Source organism: Molothrus aeneus, chromosome 21 (genome assembly GCF_037042795.1).
Source record: "Molothrus aeneus isolate 106 chromosome 21, BPBGC_Maene_1.0, whole genome shotgun sequence".
NCBI lineage: Eukaryota > Metazoa > Chordata > Aves > Passeriformes > Icteridae > Molothrus > Molothrus aeneus.
Window position 1 is genome coordinate 3580183 of NC_089666.1, and position 25919 is coordinate 3606101.

A 25919-nucleotide genomic window follows, 5' to 3' on the forward strand; every position below is an offset into this window, starting at 1 on the left:
GTGGAACGGGGCAGGAGGCAAAGCTGAAATGATTCACTGCTCCAGGATGCTCTGAGCTTTCTGAAGTCAGGGATGGTCTCCAGGCTGCTCTTCCCATTTTCAGACACAGCTCCCAGCATCCAGAAGTTCACTGCCAGAAGGAGCTTCTTAAGAGGGCTCTACAACAATTTTTTTTTCCTTTTTGGACTTTTATGGCATTTAGGCACACACAGAGAAAAATACAGGGCTTGGCTCCTGGAAATACTGTGCATTAGAGAGCTGCTGTTGGCTTCAGACCTCTGATGAGAGAAAAGGGAAAAGGAAGATTAGAGAACCCTGGAGCTGCAATTTCAACACCGTGGTTTTCAACCCAAGAATGAAGCAATACAAGGTCCTGCTCTCCAACAGACCTGACAAACCAGAGGTATGGTTTAAGAAAAGATAAAACCCTTCAGGCCTCACCACTATGCACTGATTGTGATGGAGCAACTACTTAAACCCCAGGAACTTGAATTTGCTTGGAGCTTCCTGGGGAGGAGGGAGTGGAGCCCATGGGGATTTAGGGAAGGGTCAAGAGAAGAAGTCCAGCACTGGGTTCCACACATGCACCTGGAGCAGAGCCCATTTCCACAAGGTAATGGGAGCTTGAGCCAAGCACACCATGTAGAGTTATCAGTATCTATTATTAACCTAAAAAAATTAACCTTAATGGTTAGCATAATGCTCTGTTTTTACAACATCTGTCAGCAATTATTTGTATTTACTTGCACTGCAAATGCAGAAGAAAAGTCAGAGAAATAAACACCAGAATCCCCACCAGTCTTGTGTTTTCCCACAAAGAATCTCTAACCATGGCTGTTTAGACTCACATTTGTTCCTTGCCCTCTCCAGTAGATGTGGAAACCCAGAGCACTGGGAATATTCCTGTGTCTGCTCTGGGCTGCCCTGATCCCCAGGGCAGCACTGACTCTGACCCTCATTCATTCATGGAGAAAGTTTCCTAAACTCCAGAATAGACTGGAATCCACAAAAGTGTGAAATAGATTATAGAGAGCAGTGCAGGTGTGTCACTGGGTGAGAAATTGAGGTTTTGGGATTTTTAGTGAGTTGTGGATGGCAGCAAGATGGAGGGCACAGGGTGTTGTCCTGGGTTTCTTCTTCATGCTTCTTCTTCCTCCTTCTCCATGGGTTTGGGTGGCATTTTGTAATTGGGCAGAAATCTGCATTGCAGCTCTTTGGGATCAGTTACTGGGTTATGAAAGGGGAAATAATCCAGGTGTCAGCTCTTAATTGGACAGTTTAGTCTGAAAAGCCCTTGTACCAAGAGATTGTGGCCATTTTGTGCCTTCTAATGAAAAGCTGCAGCACTCCCAGCAGTGAGACTGTTTTACTGATAAGAAATGATAAACACCTGAGTGTGAACATGAACTCCTGTCTCAGTGCCTTCAATGCAGACCCAGAGGAACCCACAACTGGGACCACCACAAGTATGGAATTTCTTGCCTCTGTGACCAGTAATCATCAGTCCTCATTCACCCTGCAGCAAGCAGGGACCAACCCCTCTGCAATTAGTAGTGTTCACTTCAGGGCTCTTATAACAGGAATCAGAGCTATGATGTTCCTTAGATTCAGAACAGCTCCTGCTCTCCTGTCACCATTAGGTTGGATGTGACACACACACACACACACACACACACGGGATCAGGGTCCAAGAAGAAAAAAGTTTTTTATTCTGAGTGTTCTCCAGCTTATACACCCTTAATAAGGCACGATCCTAAGTCATTAATTACATCCCAATAACTTATTATATTCATTGGTGCAAAGCAATTAACGTCAAAATAATTGGCAAAAGTTTTACAGAAATTTAATAAGGGACCTATACACATCTATTTATGCATGTAGTCTGACTTATAAAAATTTTCATGTCTCTTTCCTAATCTGTTTCCATGCTGACAGCCTTGTCTTCTTCCTTGCTATGGATACACTCAAAACCATCAATTGTTATTTCTTCTATGAACTCAGCTTTGCTTGCAGGCCCCTCCACGCTCTCCCCTTGGCCAGGAGGGAGCAGGGGGAGCAAGGGCAGTGCTCCAGTGGCACTCCACCTGTGCAAGGCAGGGTGAGGAACAGGTTAGCTGGGTGAAAAGTTCACTGCAAGCTGAGCTGTCTGTTTCTCTTGCTTAATTTATCCGATATTTGGCTAACCTTGCTCTGAACCCAGCCCCCAGACCCCCTTCCTCCCATCCCTCCCCACGGGCTGGTGTCAGCCAAAGGCACCGCCTGCGATTCCCTTCCCCTGACCCTGCTGAGGGGAGAGGGGGCTGGGACACAGGGCCAGGCACAGAGCACTGCCTCAGCACTGCTCACATCATCATTATTTATGCTCCAAGCTTCGATGAGAGAAAACACAAAAGCCCCACAGTCAGCAGCATTGCCTGACACGGTGTTCCAGCTTATCGGCCTCCCCAGGGCTGGGTGGCACCTCCTGCACCCCCTCCCTGCTCCCTCTGCTCCCTCTGCTCTCCTGAGGATGCTCAGGATGGATCCCTGACCCCCCTGGCACACAGCTCCCACATCCACAGCCTCCTCCATGCCAGTTACCCCACTGTGCCCATCCCCTCATTTCTGCTGCTCAAGATCCTCAAAAGGAACCTGACACATGAATTTAAATTTTGCAGTCGCTGCAGTGACACAGAACATGAGCAGGGAGACCCTAAAGGGCTTTTCTCACCCCAAATCCCGTAAAGTCAGTGGAGGAAAGGCTGGAGGGTATCAAGAGGTGCCACTGCTGCTCTTTGGTGAACAGGATTCCCTGATCTTGGTTGCATCCATCACTGAGCTCTGTGATTGACTTTCCCTCTCACCTGTTGGAACAATCCTGTTCCTTTTTACCCACCCATGGATAATTCCAGCAGTTTTGAAGAGGAGTTAAAATCCATAACAAAGTTTGCACAAATGGAATGGAAATTTGCACAAATTGTATGGAAATTATATGTTTGTTTTTTGTTATATTTGCATCCCTGACCTTTATGCATCCATAAGCTGCTCACTGTGCAGAATCCAGCCCGAATCCAGCCAGAACACAGCCAAGGTTGGCTCAGAAGCTGCTGTGCAGTTTCCCTTTCCCTGGCAATCCACAGCCCCCCACCCATCCTGCCCCAGTGCCCAGGAAATGCCCCAGAGCCCCCGGGGTGCAGGGCAGTGCTCGGTGCCCCCCAGCTCCTCCTGGCTCCCCACGTCAGAGCCCAGAGCTGGTGATGCAAACTGCTGGGGAAGCTGAGGGAACACGAGCTCCTGGCAGGCTCCCCTTGCTTTCCTGCTGTGCTCAGGACTGTTCCCAACACTCCTCAGGGCAGCACAAAGTGCATTTGACAGGCACAGCCTCAGAGCAAGGCACAAACCAAACCTGCTGCGCTGTCCCTGCTGCTCCCTTTGGATCCACACTTCCCTTCCCACCTGCTCCCACCTCCTGCCTCTGCCAGAGGTGACTTTTGGGATGTGCCTAAGGTTCTGTGAATGGAGCAGAACAAATGTTCCCTGTAAATCTTAACTTTATCATTTTTGACCTGACAAAAGAACCTCAGAGCTGTGTTATGGCTTTGAGACACCTGAGTTGCCTCAGGTCCAGGAGAGACTCTCACAGACAACAACTTCTCCTTCTTTCTTCTTTCTTCTTCTTCTTCTTCTTTCTCCTTCTCCTTCTCCTTCTTCCTCTTCTTCTTCATCTTCTTCTTCTCCTTCTTTATTCTTTCTTTCTTCTTCTTTCTTCTCCTTCTTTTCTTCTTCTTCTTCTTCTTCTTCTTGTTATTATTATTATTATTTTTTTTTATTATTTCTGTTAATTTTTATTATTATTCTAGTATTAATTCTATTTGGTTTATTATTATTATTAATTTATTATTTTTATTATTTTCTTGTTTTTATTATTATTTTATTGTCAATTTATTCTTTTCATTGTTATTTTTTTATTTCTATTATCTTATTATTAATTTTATTATTTTATTATTTTTATTGTTAATTTTAATATTATTTATATTATTTTTTAAATTATTTTTATTATTTTTACAGTCTGTATCATCAGAGTGCCCAAATCTGCATTACAGTGTGTCTGAACACGCAGAGTTCCTGTCCCACTCGCAGGGAGGGCAGGAACAGTCTGACAGCTTTTACAACAAGTGAAAATTCCTTGTGGTCTAAGAACAATATTAAACTTGTTTCTCTAGGTCAGCAGATGACCTTGCCTTGGCTCACGGCTTCGTTTCTGTGCAAGCAGTGAAGTCTGGCCTGGTTCTGATGTGGGCACTAATTCAGTGACACCATCCATCCCAAACTTCACCACTCCCACACCAAGCAGCAAAATACCAGTTTACAAAGAGTAATTTGAAATAAGAAAACCCAGGCTGTCACAAAGCATGTGATCCACCCTCCCCATCTAATGCTCCGTGATTTCAAGGCATGAAAGTCGCTGAGAAGAGACAAATAAAGTTGTCAGGAAGACACGAAACTTCCAACTGCTGCATAAATAAACTGAGGACACACAAAAACTCCTCACCCACATGGCACCACTCCCCTGGTCCTGTATTCCTCAGCACAGGTACTCACCACTGCCTCAACAGAATTAATCCATAAAATAACTAAGAATGTATAATTTCCATACAAGGAATCCTTTGTGCAAACTTTGTTATGGATTTTAGCTCTTCACAACTGCTGGAATTAGTCATGGGTGGGAAAAAAGGAACAGGATTGTTCCAACAGGTGAAAGTCAATCACAGGGCTCAGTGCCACAGATCCCTGTTTGCTGCTTCCAGCCACGGCACAGAAAAGCAAAAACACTTCAAAAGATGCCATACCAGCATAATTAAAGACAAGCTGAATGCAATGAAGCTCAAATTGTTTACAGGCGCAGCTTAAGAATCACCTAGTTTGAAAAAAGGACTGCACATAGTGGATGGAGCCATTTTAATAATTCAGCCCAAGACCCCAGAGTTTGGTCATTACAGAAAAGAGCTTGTGAAAACCTGGAGAGACACAACTTTCACTTTAGAAATACAGGAAGGCAATTAACAGGTCAAGCTTCAAAGCTGTGTCCTCTTCTCCATGCATCCAACTTAGAGGCTTCTGTTTGTGAGGAAAAATCCCAAACAAAACCAAGGAAAAAAACCCACAACAAACATGCAAACCCCAAAACCTCCATCCCCTGCTCCCAAAAAACCATCCCAGACCATAAAAATGTAAGATGGCAGTAAAGGGTGAATTGGGAATTGACCCTTCCAGCCTCTCAGGCAGATTCCTCTCAAATTCCTGAGGCTCCTGATGCTCCTGAGGCAGAGTTTTGCCCCCATGACTGCAGCCAGACCCTCACAGACCCAGTGCTCCCCTCCAGGGCATCTCCCCAGGGGCTGCTGCTGCCAGGGCAGGCTCAGACACAGCCCCTGCACTCCAGGGACTCTGTGACACCAGGAGATGCTTAAAACAAAGGAATTGAGTGAGATCAGCCCAGCATGGTGCTGATAATGCCAAAGGTGTGGCTTCAATCCCTGTGCAGGCCATTCAAGAGTTGGACTCAATGGAAGACCCCCTTTGGGGGGTCTATTCCAATCCAGAAGAATCTGGGATTCTAAATTGAAGCCAAGGACAGGGAAACCCATGACCCTGGCAGCCTTTGATGGGCTGGTAAGGATCACTTGGGGTTCTGGGGTTTTGCCATGACCTCCCCTTCCCACAGCCCTGAGAGGCTCCACTCCAGCCCCAGCCCAGCCCTGGGATGCAGAATCCCAGGAAAGAAATGTCTGTGTGTCCAACATGAGAGCAGGGTGGCTGTGGAGCCAGCCAGGGGCTGCTGCTGGAGGGCAGGGACTGCTGTGGATGAAAAACAAGGATTGTTGTGGATGACACACAAGGATGGTTGTGGATGACAAACAAGGATTGTTGTGGATGACAAGCAAGGATGGTTGTTGATAACACACAAGGATTGTTGTTGATAACACACAAGGATTGTTATTGATAACACACAAGGATTGTTGTTGATAACACACAAGGATGGTTGTTGATAACACGCCCTGAGGAAGAACAAGATGTGCCGTGGGGAGGTAGGGCAGCACTTTCCTGGGACAAACATCCTTGTTCCAGCTCCTGGAGATAAGCACAGCACAAGCACAGGAATGAGGCTGGGACTATAAGGGGGGTCAAGATCATCAGAGACCCACAAAGGCTCTGCCCATTTCCAGAAAGGTCTGAAAGAACATTTGTGACACTTGATCTGATAGCAAATGAGAAAAAATCCTGACAATGGGAAACCCTGCCCATAAAGGGGCACTCCCCAAGTCTGGGTGCTGTCCCCAGGATCCTGGACATCCCATCAGCTGGGCTGAAGCAGCTGCATCCACGCTGAAACCAAGGATGACATCCCAGCAGCTGGATCAGTCCTGGATCCAGGACTGGTGATCCTTTCCCTTTCCCTTCCTTTCCTCCTTTTCCTTTTCCTTTTCCTTTTCCTTTTTTTTCCTTTTCCTTTTCCTTTTCCTTTCCCTTTCCCTTTTTCCCTTTTTCCCTTTTCCCTTTCCCTTTCCCTGCTGTTCCCATTCATGACCCTGAGGTGTTTCCTTGCCCTGCAGAGATGTCCTGCAGGCCCTGAGCATCCCCAGGGGCTCAGACAGACAGACAGACAGACATCCTGGTGTGGCAGGACAGACACCTCAGCACTGCAGGGAGGACAGCACCCACCAGGAGTGGGTCCCTTGGCCATCAGGGACCAACACCAACCCTCCACAGGCAGGTCCAGCACCTCCAGAGCAACCAAGCCATGAACAGTCCAAAACATGTGGGATCCATTAGGGCATTTCAGAGGAATTCACCTTCATTGTTCCCCTTGAAATATAAAGGTTATAAAACTTAATGGCCACATGACAAGGAAACTATATGAAACACTCAGAGATTTACAGAGTGACTGCTCAGCTCTCGGGGCATGTGGCTGGAAATTGCTGGGCAAAAGCCAATGAGCCCCATGGTCTGAGCTTTTTGGGCAGTTTTCTTATTTCTTCCTTTCTTTTCCTGACCTTGCAGACTGGTATTTGGTTACCACAGCAGCTCCAAAGTCAAACAGAAACACAGCTTGTATCTTCTTTCAAGTATTTATTTCTTTTGTGCTGTTAACACCAAGTAATGAAAGGAATTGTAAGGATTTTTAAGGGGGGGGGCTGAAGGAATGAAAGCAGGAGAAAGGAAAAAAAAATATGGACATAGTGGCTTAATTTCTCACAGCATGTGCAGCACAAATGAACAGTAAACAAATCCCAGGGAAAAATGCAAACAAAGGCTACGTTTGCTCAAAGTTCCAAGAAAAAAGCCAAGAGTGAGTGCCACTGAGCAAACATTGCTGTGATGATGAAACCCTCAGAGGCTCTGTGCTCAGCACAGCAGGTACCTGCCCCCTTCTCCAGAACACCCCTGGGCAGCAGCAGCCACAGGACCAGGCTTCCAAGCCCTGGTTTGGTTAAAGGCATGGAAATGTTGTAATTATGGCATTAAGAGGAAGCAGCAATCTAATCCAACTAGTCAAGGGCAAGTGTGAAAATCCCATTAGGGATTTGCCACTAGGGTTTGTCTGTACAGAGGGAAATAATCAAGCAACAGATCATGAACAAACACTGTATTCTGTTGGGATTTCTGACCCAGATTTTGGCAGACCCAGCCAGGCGAGAAACTCAGGATGCTGGCTGCCACCAAAGGGTCTTTGGGTGACCCTAAGGGTTGTGCCAGCAGTACAAGAATAAATTATCTCCTTGTGTGACACCAGGTGAGACTGTGCCATTTTCTGTGTCCCCTCTCTGTGTCTGTACCAATGGAAGTGCTCTGGCAGGGCCAGGCTGGCACAGGTGAGGGTCAAACACTGTGCAGTGCTTTTCCTGCATTTTCTTACTCCCCAAACCTCAGATGCACTGAACTCCAGTCCACTTTATTTCTTAAATGAACCAAGGGTGAATATGCAACACAAATCCCAAAATACCATCATGCCATCCCCCTCATGTGGAAATATGCCATGCCCTGATGTTGGGAGGTCACTCTTATTTCAATGAACTCTTTGCAGGATTTCCAGTGTGATTATTTTTCCCTTGATGATCTGAGGCTGAGAGGCAAATCCAGTGAAAGAAACAAAACCAAACTGTGAAAATTTTCTGCTGCAAGTAAAGGCAAATGCACTTTTGACAGCATCCCAAGCTGGGGTTTTTTCCCCTTGAAAACATCCATAGGCACGTTTTTGATCACAGGATTGGAAATATGTCATGAGAACACACTCAAATATGCATTTGCATTAACACTGCTGCCAGAAGCCATCTCACAGTCATCACCAGACATCCTGGAGCCCCTAGAAAGCTTTCTGTGGGATTGGAAGGCATCCAGCCAGGAGAAAGCAAAGCCACCATGTGATTGGGATGGCCAGTTCCACAGGAAAACTGCACATTAATGAATGGCAAGCACTCAAAGAGGGAGTTATGGCGAAGAGCTTGCAAGGAAATCACTGGCTGAGAACCATCATGTGCAAAAAATATCTGGTAAATGAAAATCTGAAAGAAATCTATGTAAAAATGATCCATTGAAAGGACACAGGCAGATTTTACAGCAAGGATTGCCCATGTAAAGCAGTGCTGCTGTAATAAAGATCACTGGAATACAAGTTGCTCCCCCAGCCTTGAAGGATGTGTAAAAGGACTGCAAAAGGACACTCTGAAGCATTGTGAAAATAATCTATTTTACTATTTATGCAAGAAATTGTCAGAATAATCTATTTTACTATTCGTGTATGAAATTGTCAGAAGAAATCAACAGCAGTGCTGGGTATTGGGGGCTTGCTCCGTGTTTCTATTTTCCAACAGATGATTTTTACCTTATGATTCCCCCTCTAACCATAAAGGGAGGCTCTGGCCACCCACTCCCTCCCAGTCCTTCCCAGTTCAAATGCAGATCATGTAGGTGTTAAACAGAATGTGCAGCTATGAGCAGAGCTCACAGCTCTCTGGGGTTCAGCTGCACTTCATGCTTCAGAGGAACAGACCTGAAGATATTTAGGGCAGTTTGCAGAGTGTCCTGGTTTGAAAAGGGAGTGGGTTTTTTGGGAGGCTGTGGTCAAACCAATGGGGGCTCAGATTTGAATATTGGCCACTGAGGACATGGATCCACCTCTGGGAACACAGGGGGTTAAAAGCAGAGCACTCCCAGGGGAATTCTCTCTTGGTTCTGGTCCCTGAAAGAGGTCAGAGCTCCTTTCATGTGGTGGTGGAAATTGGGGGGAGGAGGAGGAAGAATGTTTTTGGAAGGTTTTCATTCTGTGTGTTTCTTTTTTCATAATGTAAATTAATAAAGTTCTTTCCTTTATTCCTAAGCTGGAGCCTGCTTTGCTCTATTTCTGGTCACATCTCAGAGCAGACATTAAGGAGAATCTATTTTCATGGGGGCACTGGGATTGTGCCAGCCTCAAACCATGGCACAGAATTGATGTCTAAGGTGTGCACAGGGCAGAGATGGGTGCAGAGATGAATCTGCAGGCACAGCATTCTGGCTCAGGAGCTCTCCAAACACAGCCCTCTCCAACGGGAACAATTGCAAGAGGCAGATGAAATGATGAAAAATGAAGGGATCAGCAGAAATCAGACCTAATATAAACCCAACTCAAATAAACTCAGCATGGCTCCTGTGGCTCATTCAAAAGCAGCTCTTCTCCAATGAACTCAGGTCAGGGGAGAGATGGACAAGAACTTCCTCTGCTCTGTGCCTTTGGCAACTCTGACTGGCAATGGGAAGAGGCTTTTAAAGGGAAATGCTGAAGATTGCAACTCTACCTCCTACGTTGCATCACAGGAAATGTGACATCTCCAGCCAGAAAGTGTAACTGCTCCCAAATCCCGAGCTTCAGAGTTTGAAAGAATTAACATTATTTTCATAACTGATGTGAGGTCAGAGCTGTGTGTGCTTGAATTAAAAGCCAAGCAGTAGTTTTTACGCAAGAAAACTTACAAGTCTGTCATTTATTTTTAAAACTGGAATGAAGATGCTTTGACTCTGCATGTGTAAAACAGAGTGAGACCAGGAGGCTCAGTGCTGTGTCCCTGGGATGATGGAAGCAGAGCATTCTATTGCACAATTAAACAGAGTTCTTTGTAAATTATTGATGTGCTTTTTAACATATGTAGAAATTTTTTAGTTTTAATTTTTCTGCATCAGATCAGTTCTAGAGAAGTTAAAGGCTATATTTGATAATTTGATTAACATTCTTGTTAAACCTCAGCTAAACCAACAGGACAACGGAGAAACTGAATGTGGTTTAGGATTCAAAAATATTATAATAGTTGATCTGGGTGAAGAAGGTTTTTTGGCTATGGCAGACAGTTGAGAAACATGTCAGATTGCTTCTATTGAATAGTCAAAACCATCAGAATATTGAAAGTAACAGACTATTCAGCCACCAAAGCACATGTGATAGTGCTTGCTTGTGTTTCTCCCCACTGTCTTTTGCACAGTCCTTAGAACAGCAGTACAATATTGCCTGGCTCCTCAAGTGCTGTCCATGAATTTGCAGCTCTGGTGGGAGTTCAGGAAAGAACATAAGGCATTTTACTGCTGGAAAGAGGAGAGCCAAGCTGATCTGGGATTCTGTTTAATCCCATGGCTGGGTTGAGACAAACATATTCCTCCACATTTATTACCACTGAAAGGGGAGATGTGGCCCAAGGCCTCCAGGATTCAGGCAGGAGCTGCTGTGGCTCCTTTTTTTCTGGTACCTGAGAGACTCCTCCATTCTCTAAGGCTGACCCTGACCCAAAGAATTGCTTTGTTCTCTGATGGATGGATTTATTTTTTTCTTTTACCACCTATTTTGCTCCATTTAACAGTTGAGAGAGCAGAGATCATGAGCTTGTCACCTCTGCTGCTACTTGCAGTGGGCAGAGTTGAGGGAAGTGTAAGACTGTGCAGTGAACTGACTTCTGTGTGCCATGTCTGCAGGGAATCAGTGTTCCCAGCAGGCTCTGGGAACAGGAATTATGTGCTTGGATATCACTTGTTTCCCATTATTGCTATTTCTATCTTCTGCTAACATTCCTCTGACATGAGCCCTTTTTCCTTACCCCACATGACAGCAGCACTCGTGTCACAAAAACAGCCCAGAAAAGCTGATCCCCCTGCACTCACCTCACTCCTCTCTGCAAAAAAAAAAAGGCACCAAGAGTTGGCTTTCCTGGAAAAGATAGCCAGGAATTGCCTCCTTCTCTTAGAGCTGAAGTTAATGCTGCCATGTGCCAGCCCAGTGTCTGGGAACACTGATCACAGAATCACTGGATCACAGGATCACAGAATCCCAGAATCCCAGGATCCCAGGATCACAGGATCACTGGATCACTGGGTCACAGGATCACAGAATCACTGGATCACAGGATCACTGGATCACTGGATCACTGGATCACTGGATCACAGGATCACTGGATCACTGGATCACATAATCACAGGATCACAGGATCACAGAATCACAGGATCACAGATCACGGGATCACTGGATCACAGGATCACAGGATCCCAGGATCACAGGATCATTGGATCACATAATCACAGGATCCCAGGATCCCAGAATCACAGGATCACTGGATCACAGGATCACAGGATCATGGGATCACAGAATCACAGGATCACGGGATCACGGGATCACTGGATCACTCGATCAGATGATCACAGGATCACTGGATCACTGGATCAGATGATCACAGAATCACAGAATCACAGGATCACTGGATCACAGAATCATAGGATCAAAGGATCATGGGATCACAGAATCCCAGAATCCCAGAATCACTGGATCACAGAATCACTGGATCACAGAATCACAGGATCCCAGAATCACAGGATCACAGGATCACTGGATCACAGAATCCCAGAATCACTGGATCACACAATCACAGGATCACAGGATCACTGGATCACAGAATCCCAGAATCCCAGAATCTGCAGAGTTGGAAGGGACCCACAAGGATCACTGAGTCCAACTCTTGGCCCTGCACAGGACACCCCAGGAGTCACACCATGAACCCAACAGTATTGTCCAGATGTTTCTTGAACTCTGTCAGGCTTGGGGCTGTGACCACATCCCTGGGGAACCTTTTCCAGTGCCCAACCACCCTCTGGGTGAAGAACCTTTTTCTAAAATCCAACTTAAACCTCCCCTGACACAATTTCAGGCCATTCCCTTGGGTTCTGTCCCTGGTCACCAGAGAGATCAGGGTCTGCCCCTGCTCTTCCCCTCACAAGGAAGCTGTAACTGCAACAGGGATGCCCAAGGGCAGCTGGTGGCCACACCACAAAGAGTCTGATGATAAAAAATCAAGGAAGATGTCAATTCATGTACTCCTGATGCCCAGGGATCGCAGATGGTCCAGCCAGGGGTCAGATCTGAGGCAGGAGGTGGGAGCTGTGCCCTGAGCTCTCTGACACCTTTGGACAAGCAGAGCCCTCCCCCAGTGCTCAGGTTTGTGTTGGTTACCTGACCTCACCTCCTTCCTTAATCTGGATTTTTCAAGTGTCCTGTGGGACCAGAAGTTTAAATCTGTTCAGAGTTTGCATGTGCAGCCTTTACTTTGTCAGTGCACTAGTGACCTGCTCAGGAAACCAAGTTCAGTGCCAAATGCCCCAGGGAGCTGCAGGAAGACAATTTTGGAAGGCAGGAGTATTTTCAGACAGAAGCCAGCAGGCTCCTGAGATGGACTGATGTAAAGCATTGATCTTCCAACAGGGCTCCTCTCCTTAGTTCCACATGGCTTCCATGGGGAAGGAAAACATCCAATGGGAACTCTCCACTTCTGTATTTCATTATCATTTCATTAACACTGATAGGGAAACTTCATGCTTGGATGCCTGTCTGTGAAAAGCCTGTACAATACACAGGCAACCAACCCAGATAAAGAAAAATCCAATTTAAAAAATGCTTTTGCTTAAGAAAAAAGTAGGAAATGGAACCACATCTACCTAGTAGCAGCAGGTCAGGATGATTAGTGACACAACCATGTCCCTGTAGTACCTACACATGATGGATGGCCCTTGCAGCTGGAGAGAGTGAGCAGGGAGTCAAACTGACCCTTGTTTTTACATGTTTGGGCTGCTTTCCCTCCCTCAAAAAACCAAGAGTCAGCTAGCAGTTACCAGCATATTGGAGTTTCCAGCCAACAAGCTACAAAATTAATTGGCTGCTTTTTAGGGCACGGTGACCCCCTGGAATGAGCAGGAGTGACAACTTTTATAGACTTTGCATTTGGCTGGAAATCACACGCCTCTGTTATTATATAACTCCAGGGATGTAAGGTGGCATCTTGCCTCTGTCTGTTTAGGGCCATCACACTCCCCCTAAAATGCATCTTATTTCTATTTTGTATTCTCATACACTTTTCAGTCACTCTCCAATTACACTGCTTTCTTCCCTCGTTTAAGGAGGAATTGTTCTGGTTTTATGGAGAAAAAAAATCATTATATGATGCATAAAAAATCATCACACTTAATTTTTTTATGTGCCTCTGTTATTATATAACTCCAGGAATGTAAGGTGGCATCTTGCCTCTGTTTAGGGCCATCACAGTCCCCCTAAGATTTCACCTTATCTTCTATTTTGTATTCTCATATAGAGAATATAAAATTTATAAAATATATTTTCTCACTCTCCAATTACACTGCTTTCTTTCCTCATTTAAGGAGGAATTGTTCTGGTTTTATGCAGAAAAAAATCATTATGTGATGCATACAAAATCATCACACATCTGCCTTAATTTTTTTTCTGGGCCTTTGTTATTATATAACTCCAGGGATGTAAGGTGACATCTTGCCTCTGTCTGTTTAGGGCCATCACACTCCCCCTAAAAATGCATCTTATTTTCTATTTTGTATTCTCATGTACTTTTCAGTAACTGTCCAACTGCAATTACACTGCTTTCTTCCCTCATTTAAGGAGGTTATGCAGAAAAAAATCATTATATGATGCATAAAAAATCATCACACATCTGCCTTAATTTTTTTCTGTGCATTATATAACTCCAGGGATGTCAGGTGGCCTCTTGCCTCTGTCTGTTTAGGGCCATCACACTCCCCCTAAGATTGCATCTTCTGTTTTGTGTTCTCATATACTTTTCAGTCACTCTCCAATTACAGTGTTTCTTCCCTCATTTAAGGAGGTTTTATGCAGAAAAAAAATCATTATATGATGCATACAGAAGCATCACACCTAATTTTTTTCTGTGTTATTATGCCACAATGCCCATAACAAAGGTGAGCATAAGGAACCAGTAAGTTTGGACTCTTTGGGAAGGTGTGAAGATATAAATTGTCTCAGAGGTTTGTGCCTTTAGCCCAGTGCAGGCAGGCTGGGTCAGTGTGTGTTTCTGCTCACAGAACAAAAGAGGGGTGATGTGGAAAGCAGAATGACAGAATGGAGCAGAGCTTCAGCTTCCTGGAGGAAGGGGCTGAGGTGACCTCAGGAGAACAGGGGTGGTAAAGGGGCAGGAGTGCCTGAATTGTCATCTTCCCACAGGAAACACGGGATAGAAGAGAATGAGCTGCAGGGAGCAGGTGAAGTTCTGGTTTTCCTCCTGTCTTTCCCCAAGTCCCTGAATCTGTGGCTGCCACTACTCACAGCTCAACATCTCCTTCAGAAAAGCATGAGGTCAAAGAGGATTCAGTTCCCTGGAGAATGAAACTGCTGCTGGTGACTGACAGGTTTGCTCAGACTCCAAACATGCCAGGATCTGAGTGCTGGGGAGGTGAGAGCAGCAAACAGTGCAGAATATTCTCATTCTCAGGGCTGGTGGTTGGTAAAAATGCAAAATACTGCACTTGACATAATCCTGCTCTCCCCAAACTTAGGAACCAGTACTGTCAAAAAAGTGGCTGTCACCTAGATTAAATCTATTAAATCCAAGTGAAGAAATAAAAACAAAAGAGATGACCCAAGGATCACCTTGTGTTCTTTTCTCAGCAGTTGCATTTCAGCTCGAGGAAGGCACTAGGCCACATTAATATCTGCTACAAGCAGATGTGTTCTCTTGGAAATCCATGCACCCACTTCTGCTCTGCCTGCATTAAGTCTGGTGCTGGGTTTTTAGGAGCTTTGGCAAGTGCTATCTGTTAATATCTGAAGGTGGGAGTGTTCAGGGAGTTGTCGGAAAGGCTTGCAAGACTAGATCTGATCATACCCACCCACACTAATTAACACATTACATAAAAGTACAACAAGTTTCTCTTTGCAAACATCAGAATCACTTGCCCAGGCACTTTCTGTGCAGTTCTAGAAGAACTTGAGGGACAGACTCTATTGCTTTTTAACCTCACTGGAACAATGGGTGAGTGGGGAGGGTTGAGCTCCCACTTTCAGGGCCCACTCCTTTTTGTCATGCTGCTAAAAACATACCATGGGCAGGGACATGGCTGAACAACCTTTTTAAAGTTCACCAAGGCTGCATGAGGGTGCACTTTTTTCTCATAAAAAACCACAAAAGGAAATATTCATCATAAAGGATCAGATTCCTATGCAAAGGACTCCTCTCCCTGCCTTGCTAATTCTGAAAATCACTTAATATAAACAGCAGCCCTTGAAGCCACCTTGAGCTGAAAAATCCTCCCATTTAAATTTGGCCTTTTTTTTTTTTGTGAAGGGAACATGTCCCAGCCCAGCTCATGTTTCTCTTACCATTCAAATTTTAAACCAGCAGCAATCTCCTGTATAAGAGCCATAGTGAGGACTCTTTTACTTCTTCAGAGTTTGCAGCAAGTAAAACTCATTTCCTATGAAGTTCCTGTGACCTGCTCCTGCAGCTTCACCTGGCTTCCTCCAGCAGGATAATAAATGAATACCCCAATCTCCATTTACTCCAGACTCTGGGATGACATCTGGCTTCAAGATGGTGGCACAGAAAAGTGCAGTGATGACATAGGAAAACAGAAGGCAAAAAATGATTGTGCAGTGGAGAGCAGGAGGCAGCAGAGAGAGCGGGGAAAATCAAAATTAAAGTAAATCAAAGGGCGGAAATTCCTCGGAGAAGGCCTTAGGCTTCAACAAAGCTTGTCCACATTTGCAGCACTTCAGGATTACCCAACCCTACCCCTATGTGGGAAGGTCCCAGCAGACCCCAGCAGGCATTCCAGAGGAGCCTTTCTATTTAAAAAAAAACTCTTCAGAGTCTCCATCCACGTTTGCAGCTCGATGGAGCCCGTCCTGTCTGCAACACTCACCAGGGAAGGATCTCTCTTACCCAACTCCTCCCTGCTATCTGAAAAGCAAAGTTAATGTTTTCCTCATTATTTTCTGTTTGCTGCAAGCCTCTCCCCCACTGTGACTGCTATTTGACCTGCTGTCTGCTCTGGGACCCCAGGGAAGGCAGAGGGAGCTCTGCGTGTGCCAGAGAGCAGAGAGGATGAGCCTCAGCTCCTCCTGACTTGTTTATATTCATCAGAAAGAAAGAAATCAACAGCAAACATCAGAAAGAAATCAACAGCGTGTAAGGCAAACCTAGATAGGCAACAACTTTTGTGTGCTGCAGGGAAAGAGCAGATCTATTGAAGGGACAGGATTTGGATTCCAGTGTGTTTTTACCTCATTTTTGCATTAGGAAGTTATCAATGAACAGAATTCTCAGCACAAAGGTTTAATTTCAAGGGGACGCTGCTCTTTGAGCACAGTTGATTGCACTTGCAGCTACAAGGCTGGCACGGCCAGCTGGGATTAATGAGAAACTGGAAAGGATCAGAGAGCACAAGGGGAAGTTGGTACCACCACATCTTCCTCTCCCAAACCTCTCCTGATAAACCTGGTACCTTCAGTATTCCAGGCAGATCCTGGAAGGCTCTGGAAGGAACCCTGAAGGGTTCTCCTCTCATGGCACTTGACTTTTCAGTGAGATGGGTTTATCAAAAAAATGGACAAAAAATAAAGCTGGAAGCATCTATTAGGGTGGGTCTCAAAATCACAGAGATTAAAGTTTCTTTACATCCTCTCCAGAGAGCCTCAGATATCCAGGAATATCAGATATCCAGAGGTGTCACAGTGCTGCAGGTTACAGCTCTGCACTGACTCAGGCAGAGGGACCTCAACACTTCTGGCAGCACCTTCCTCTGGGAGAGCTCCAGAAAGGAGAAATCCAAGGGTCTGCAGCAAGGTCAGACCTGATTTTAACACTCACACCTTTGCATCTCAGTTGCAGGTCTCCATTCTACATGGGAGAACCAAAGGAGTGTTTTAAACACAGCTCACAGCTTTTCTGCTCTACCTCAGAAGTCTTTTAGATGATGTATTGTGGAATATGGGTTTTTTATCATCTCAATTTTGTACAGAAGCTCCTGGTCTATGAACAAATACTGCTTTGACTTTCTGTAACGTGTTGCATTTGAATTTGCTGAGCTTTTGACAGGCATTTAGGTAGTCACACTTGCAATTCTGAGGTAGGGAAACACCAGAAATATCTGCTTTGCAGGTCAGGGTGCTCCTTCAGATGATGCATTTTGCCCCAAGCCATACAGGACATCTACAGAAAAGCTTGAAATTCGAGTCAGGAGCCCTAAATTCTCTCCTTTAATCACACATCCATCCTTGAGGCACTTCATTCAGGTGTCTCCAGTTGGACTTGCTACTTCCTGTATTGCAATTATATTAATTTCTCTGTTAGCAGTGCTCCAATGTGCTGCTCACTGAATTTTGCACAGGAATGCAGTGTTGCCCTTCCTAGGCTGTCAAAGACAATATTTCACTACAAAAATAAATAAAGTCTAGCTGCTTCTGGCACCTCCGTCCAAGCATATTTATCACTTTTGGCCGATCAGTGCCTGACTCAATGTTCCTAAAGCACAATGGGTTTATTCCCAGATGAATTCAAAATGCATTTAATCAGGTCTTTGCTAAATGTGCTCCCAAACTTCACATCTCATGAGCACAGCAGCACTGTCTCTTAGAGCATTATTCCACCTCACTGTGCACACTGATACAATGGATTTTCCTCTGCATGGATTATGTCAGTGAATGTATGTTTGTACAAGCAGGCTCTAGTTTTAGTTTCTAGATTTAGTTCACCCCCAATGTGCTGCTACCTACATGTGTGGCAATCTGGAATTAACACTAAAAATATATTTATATTTTATCAGAAATGAACAAAAAAAAAAAATCAGAACAACAATTTCACAAATGAGTTCAGTGACAGAAAGAATCTTCCACTATTTAAACTCTCAGCTCTGCTGCCTGAGCCTTCCTGTCCAGCCTCCAGAGGGGAAGTACAACAGCTTTTTTGGGCCCAGAAAGAGAAGTCCTGGGTGGCCTTTAGCAAAGAAAACATTGCTTCATGGTTTGCTCCTTCCCCAGTGTGTGCTGGAACAGCTTCATCACGGGATGGGAAGTGAAGAAAGAGAAGGAAGCGTCCATGAAATGTCTGTATCTTTTAGTTCTTCCAAGTAATTCTGAAGTTCCCCAATCAAAAAGCTGAAATGAAACCAGTGGCAGTTCCTCTGGAGAGAGGGCACAGAGTGTGTTTGGGATGGGATGTGCTGCCTCTCCACTGAGACAGCCCACAGACACTTAAGAAACAAAAATCACATCTTAAAACTATGAGTAGATTTAACAATTGAACTCTAAAGAATTAAACATCATAGAAACATTTCACACTTTCTGTTTTTCCTTTCCAAGGGTCCATAGTCCACTCACTCAATCCTGTGCAAAGGTCATGTTACTATGGATATGACCTGCAAGAAATGTGTTGCCTCAGAGCAGCACAAGTCACATGAACAGGCTGAAAGCCAAGAGCTGCTGATTCCCAGTCCTGGAGGATTTTCATGCTTGTGCTGGGTTCACTGCAGAGCAGTCCTGGTGCCAGCCTATGTTCGGCCTTTAAAAGTGTTCATGCAGGTGTAGCTCCCAGAAAACTTGTGGATTTCTTCAAGTGCTGCCTGGGGGAGAATGCTGGTGTGGAAGCAGAAAGAAAACGAGCAGATGAGACCAACCCCTCAATCTGTTCTAATGAGAGATATGTAAATGTGCAATTATGGACATAAATACACAAATGTTCAAAAACCAGCTAGTGAGAGACACAGACAAAACTGGCATCAGCTTCCTGCTGTGAGGAGGCTTACAGGGAGAAAAGTTCCATCCAGTCACTCTTTCTCTACAGATATTTATCCAAAAAAGTCTGTAAAAGCTGTAACTTGGAAGATACCATTATGTTTTATTCCTTCTAAATATAATATATATATACTATATTATCTAAATATATATAGTATATACTATATATATACTAGATATCTAAATATATCTAAATATTTTATATATATATATAATATACTCTGATATATACAGATTTAACCTGAATTCTCTGGTTAACCTGCCATCTGGTTGTGCAAGGCATGTGGCCTCCTTATCCTAAGGTATGGATAGAGATCTGATTTCCTGACAGCTACTGTAATGAAAATAACCTATTAATTCTTACAATAAAATGGAACAGCCCCTTTTCTTCTTGACAGAATTTCTGGGAACTTTTACTCCAAATTTTACATTCAGAGCGAAGCATTTACTGTGAATTATTTTTTCTGGTTTGAAATGCAATACTGAAATTATTTTCCACAGAACTCTTATTGCCTTGTTTCAGTTCCTGACTGCAGCAGCTTTTCCAAAGGTTTTAGTGCAAACTGTCATGGAAACACAAAGGTGAATGTCCTTTCTCTGTGGTTGTGCCAGGATGTGAAGTTGTGATTTTTTCCCTTAGGAACCTTAAAATTTCAGTCCTGATCACACACAAAAATATTGATTTAATAGTTTCACTGATGTAACACAGGCAATGCTCTCTAAATGCAGGTGGGATGTCCAGGCCTTGTGGTTCAGAAATCCTGCACAACAAAAAGCCTGGAGTCCAACAAGTGACTTAATAAATCCCAATCAACTACCTGTGTGAGTTAATTATTACAAAATTCCCTAGACAAAAATCCTGTTTACACCTCAGGAATCCAAATTTTGGGAACGAAACTGGCTTCCTAAGGGGTTATACAAAGAGAAAACACCTCCAAAGGGAATTTCAAAGTGTCTCCCTTTTGCTTCCATGACAGAGAAGAGAGCACAGTTCCAGCCAGCCTGAGCTTTGCCTCAGGGAACAGACACAGAGCCAGCCTTCCCTGTGTGGCCACTGCTGGGCAAAGGAAATACTCACCTTTTTAGGATAACAAGGACATGCATTGTCCATGGGAGGAGCAGGAAGGCTTGGTTCATCTGAACAGCATCTACCGTCCTCCTGGCCACTGTCTCTGGCTTGAGAGGAGGAAAAAGACTAGGGAACCTGAACAGAGAAAATAAAATAATTACAGGTGAACCAAGCTCCTTCCTTAAGGTGTCACTGTCCACGTCCTGCTACTCTAAGTTATTGCTGGGACCTGGCCTTCAAACATGCCCAGGACAGGCTGTGTCTCTAAGAGGCAGAAAATTCCAGTTCCAGCCAAAAAAGCCCAAAAGCAGAAAGCCCAGTTCCAACTAGTACTACTGGGTTAGCTGAACAGTTAAGAATGTACATGTTGGTGCCCTCAGGGAGAAGTGGCAGAGAGTAATCAGAGCCCTGATTCAGGGTTTTTCTTCATTTGAATGCAAACCAATACCAAATGCTGCCTTTTCAGTGATGGTGTTTTTCCTTTTACTCTCTGTTCCTCTTTGTTTGATTCAAATCCTTGACAGGTGAAAGACAAATATTTTTCTCCATTGCTTTTAACACCAAACATAAGGCTTTTCCCAGCTCCTGCAATAGCTTGACACTGCAGATTTTCTTGACTAAGAGAGCACAATCTGTATTAAAGGTTATTTTACCCATTGTAAAAGATTAATTTGGACAGCCACTACTTGTTCTCTTGGACAGGGGTAAAAAGGAGTTACTGATAGTCTCACTTCTGTAAGTGGCTGTCACTCCTTTCACTGGGAAAGGATTAAGTATTCCAGTGAAAAAAGAAGGAACTTGTACTGTTAATTCTCAAGTAATTTGTAGACTGGTCCTTCTGCATGACCATTGCAGATGGCTTCCCCTCCCTCTCTGGTGTGGCTTGAAAATGCAGGGAAAAGCAGCTTCCAGTTCTCTCAGCAGCAGCCAGGGTGGTGCAGGAATATCCCAGCACACTGAGGGAACCAGTCTGATGGCTCCCAGGTGGCCTAAAGTGACCCTCTGTTCCCAGGCAGCCAAATGAGACATCAAATTCTCTTAACTAAATGAAGCATTAATTAGGAGTGTATTCTGATGATTCATTTAAAATGAGATGCTTTCTTCTAGTTCTCCTGGACTGACCTGATTCTCATGCCCTGGAACATCTCTGTGCTGGTGTGGAAGGGCAGGACTGTGGTGGCATTCACTCCAGGACAGTCCAGCAGCCCCAGGGTCAGGCTCTCCATGAAAGCGAAGGATGAGGCTTTGGAGGTGCAATAGTCAATGGCACCAGGGATGGCTGACAAGGCCAGGACAGAGTTCAGGCAAACAATGTGCCCATTCTGGAGCTCCAGCATCCTTGGCAGGAATGCTTTGGTGGTCTGAAGAATAAGAGAGTTAAAAGAAAAGAATCACTTAGCAGTGATACAACAAAACCAGCACTGACTGAAAAAAAAAAAGGTGACACAGACACAACAAGCCCAAGTGTTCCTGTTCATTATGTAAGGAAAGGAGTGGCAGAGGACCTCGTTGTTCTGTCATTTTTTGATATTCTAAGTGGGCAAAGTTTGTGTAGAAACACAACAAAAGTCTTTCCTAGCACATATATAAGCAGTACCCCCAGATAAAGGCCATGAACAGAGTGCCTTCTATGCTTAAGAACTTTTACAGGATAAAGTCTTCAACTAGGTGATGAAATCACAAGAAGCTCTTTTTCATTTCTATTGTCTGATTCAAAATGGACTGAAGTTTCACAGCTCCCTTCCCTGTAGTCCCACACTCCTCTGATGTTCTTTTCTCATCACCATACAGGAAACTCCTCTGTGAGCTCAGGCTTTGACAAAGACATCAAATGTTTTACTGGAAATCACAGAATGGGAATAAAGAGCATCAAATACTGAATACTACTGAAAAAATTATGTTTATTTTTGATCTCTTTCCTCTGGCCTTTCCCCCTCACATTGTTTTTTCTCTCTTGTTTTCAAGACAGACTGGTTTTACCAAGCATCCCTTAAAGATCTACTGGCTGTAATCTGTCACTCTCCTTCCCAGCTGTTCCAGATTGCAAGGCAAGATGTATTCTATTACCATCTGGATGGCAGTTGTCTTTTGTCAAATGAGCAGTTTTCCTTATCTCTTCCACAACCACTCCTCCCTCCAGGGAGACATCTGCTGATAACAGCTATTGAATGTCCCTGCATGGCTGATAAGAACTACAGCATCCCATTGGCAGATGTGAGCCCAGAGGGAGGAGCCAAGCATTCCTACCTGGATATAATCTGGAGATTCTGGAACACCAGCCAAGCATTCCTACCTGGATATAATCTGGAGATTCTGGAACACCAGCATGGCTAGATAGATTTCTACTACATTTTCCAGAGGAACAGCAGCTGCCTCTTGCCCTGGATCTTCAGAGGCAGAGACTGCACCTTTCTCCAGGATCCCTGCTCCAGCAGAGCCACCCCTGGCACTGCAGGAGGGCTGAGCCACAATTCCAATGGCACTGCTGCCAACAGCCTGACCCACAGGGTGTCAGGCTGGGTTCTGACTCTGTCAGTGTTGTTCTAGTCCACTGCATTGTTTATTTTATCCTTTTATTTTCTTACCTATTGAGGAACTGTTATTCCTGCTCCCATATTTTTTGCCTGAGAGCCCCTTAATTTAAAATGTACAGCAAGTCAGAAGGGTGGGGAGGGTTTACATTTTCCATTTCATGGGAGGCTCCTGCCTTCCTTAGCAGACGCCTGTCTTTCCAAACTGAGACACCAACTCTGGCTACATGGGACACAAGAGCTTCTCTCACCCAGAACTGTCCCAGGGTGTTTATGTGCTGGGATTTCAGCAGTGCATCGTCGTCGCTGTCCATCAGGCTCTTCCCATGAACCACAGCAGCATTGTTCACCAGGATGGTGATGTCACCCACCTGAAAAAAAAAAAAAAAAAAAAGCTTGTGACAAAAGGTATCTCTCCTCACAAATCAGCCATTTCCATTAGAGCTGAATAGCCATAATTGCCCAAATACATGATTATTTTCACAGTTTTTGACATTCTTGACTATGGGCCTTATAATCCTTTGTATCACCTCATATAGGTAGCTGGACTTTGTACAATCTTATCAATGCCCACCCTTCTTTTTTCCCCATATATTTTTTTCTCATCAAATACTGAATCACAGAATTGTTGAGACTGGAAAAGACCTTTGAGATCATCAAGTCCAACCATTAACCCAGCTCCACCAATGTGTTCAGCACTAAACCACGTCCCCAGGTGTCACACTCACATGATTTTTGAACACTTCCAGGGATGGTGCCTCCACTAGTGCCCTGGGCAGCCTATTCTGATGCTTTACAACCTTTTCCATAAAAATGTTTTCACTAATACCCAATCTAAAATGTCCCTTGGTGCAACTTGAGGCCATTTCCTCTCATCCTGTCCCTTGTTCCCTGGGCACAGAGCTGGACCTCCCTGGCTGCACCCTCCATGCAGAGCCAGAAGTGCATGGCACTATTTAAAGTCAAAGTACTTTGATTTGCAGGAGGCAAGGATGAAAGTGCAGGCTAATTATGGAAGTTTATAAATGCAGCTGACAATTTAGCACCCTGTGTCTTTCATGCTGCCCTTCATTTACTCTCCTGGTGCTCTCTCCTCACTTAATGCTCTGTTGTTTTTCCCCCTGTGAGTAAAGTGCTGCTGAGAGTAACTGGGGTAGCTGAGTTTGATCCATTTACATCCCTGTGGATACAGAGGGGGCTGTTATTTAATTATTTAACACTGAAATGTGTGAAATTACTCATGAAACCTCCAGGGTGAACTATGCTAAGGGGCAGACTTTTATAATCTGTGGATTATATTCTATAGTACATATATATAATATAATATGATATATATATAATATATATAAAATACATAATATTTTATATATATATATATATATAAAAAATCCTCCTGAGTCTCCTCTCCTTCAGGGTGAGGCCCCCAGCTCCTCCAGCCCCCTCCTGTCACTATAGGACATGAAATAACACAATGTTATTGTGTTATCTTATTATTACATGCTGCTCTTTTAAGGTAAAAAGAGAGCTTTTAATTTCTGACTCCAACATTTATAGATTTCTAAAAGTGACAGTGGATTGGAGGATGACAGTGCCACCTCTCCAATGACACTGGACAAAACAACAGTCCATCAAATTTCTCCTCCTCTATAAAAGAATGCAAAACAGTAAGTTAATTACATAAAGTGTGTTAGAAAGTTCCTTACAAGAATGTAAACATCAGAAAACTTAGAAAGTCTTAAAAAATCAAGGTGACATCATCCCAAGCAGATTTCTCCCAGACCTTTTCCCTGACGGCCTTGGCTTGCTGGTAGACCTCCTCACGGTTGCCCACATCACAGATGAAGTAGTGGCACTCTGTCCCCATCATCCTGATCTCCTCCGTGGTCTCCTTCAGGCATTTCTCAGTCCGACCCCACAGGATGATCTGTAGCAAGAAATTTTTGTTAGAGTCCAACTGCTTCTGTTTCATATCTAAAATAATTAAAACATGCTTCTGACTTCAGCGGGTTGATGGAAATCTTTGATGTGTGTTCACTGCCAGGGCTGTTGTTTTGCTTCATTTAAGAAAAGCAATGACTTTCTGTTACATGGGGAGTATCAAGTGGGACCTGTGCTCCACTGCTGATCCTCTGTTTACAGATTCTTTACAAGCAACACAAGCTGAAACAAAAACTCAGATCTGAAGCCCAATGTGACCAATATATGGAACATTTGGAAATTTTTCTGCATCATGTCATTTCAAATCTCTCCCTGTTTTTGCTGTACACATGTGCAAAATGACAAATTTATCCTAAAACCACAGACCTTCCTGAATATCTGGTGTGCTGTCTACTTCTTGTTTTATGTATGGAGATAAAATCTGCTCTGTAATAAAATGTATTTTTTCAGCCTAGTAATTACTTGCAATGCTGGTTGCAGGCTGGTGTCTCAGGTGCATTTCAAACAAGTGTTCATCCTACAGCGGACTTCTAAAGTGAGAAATTTCAAGCATGAATTTATTTTGCAGCTCCTATATACAGGATTTCACTTGCCACTGCCTTTTAACACAATAAAAATTAAACACTGCTTCTTGCACAAAGAAAATTCGGAATATTTATAGAACAAACATTCAAAATGGATCTGATTTACAATGAGACATAATCAGCCAACCCTATCTGCATTTCTACACCATCAGCGAGGTCAGAAATAGAAATAACTTGAAAAGTCACCAGGTTCATTAACTCTCATCATGGGGCTTTGTCCAGTACAATTCTTTCTAGAGAGGCAAAAACATCAACTTTGAAATGGAGCTTCCACCACTGTCCTTCAAACATTAATGTGCAGCTAAGCAGATGTAACCACAAGATTTTTTTCTGATTACACAACCTTATTTGCTATTTCTTTCAAGGTTACTGGCAGGAATATAATTTCATCTCTGTTGCTTAAGACATCTATGAATGAATTGATCTCTGGTTTTTGCTCTTCAACTAAGCCTTCTCAGTACTTATCATGTTATAAAGGGTGAGTCACTGTTGTTCTGCAAAAAATAAATTACTGAATGGAGCATGTTACTGCAATCAGCTGACTGTTCTGTGACTCTAGGAGCAAGATCCAAAAGAGAGAGAAGAAATGGTTGCTACATTGAAAATGCAAAATTGTGGTGCTATTTCCAAGCACGTGTGATCCAGAATTACAGTTCCTTCTCACACTACTGTGTACTGAGTCTGACCAGTATATTGAT

At 44.0% G+C, this 25919-nt stretch overlaps 1 protein-coding gene across 2 annotated transcripts in view; it reads right to left on the reverse strand.

The window, feature by feature from the left end:
• Positions 1–16475: 16475 nt before the first annotated feature.
• DHRS3 (dehydrogenase/reductase 3) overlaps positions 16476–25919 on the reverse strand; it is a 31864-nt gene continuing 22420 nt past the window's right edge. For both annotated transcript variants that reach the window (XM_066564096.1, XM_066564095.1), the window contains exons 3-7: positions 24480–24623; positions 22951–23070; positions 21291–21529; positions 20178–20303; positions 16476–18940 (exon numbers count right to left, since the gene is read on the reverse strand). In XM_066564096.1, the coding sequence (XP_066420193.1) occupies positions 18856–18940; positions 20178–20303; positions 21291–21529; positions 22951–23070; positions 24480–24623 (714 nt within the window). In that variant the 3' untranslated portion in view covers positions 16476–18855. The remainder of the gene's footprint in view (positions 18941–20177; positions 20304–21290; positions 21530–22950; positions 23071–24479; positions 24624–25919) is intronic.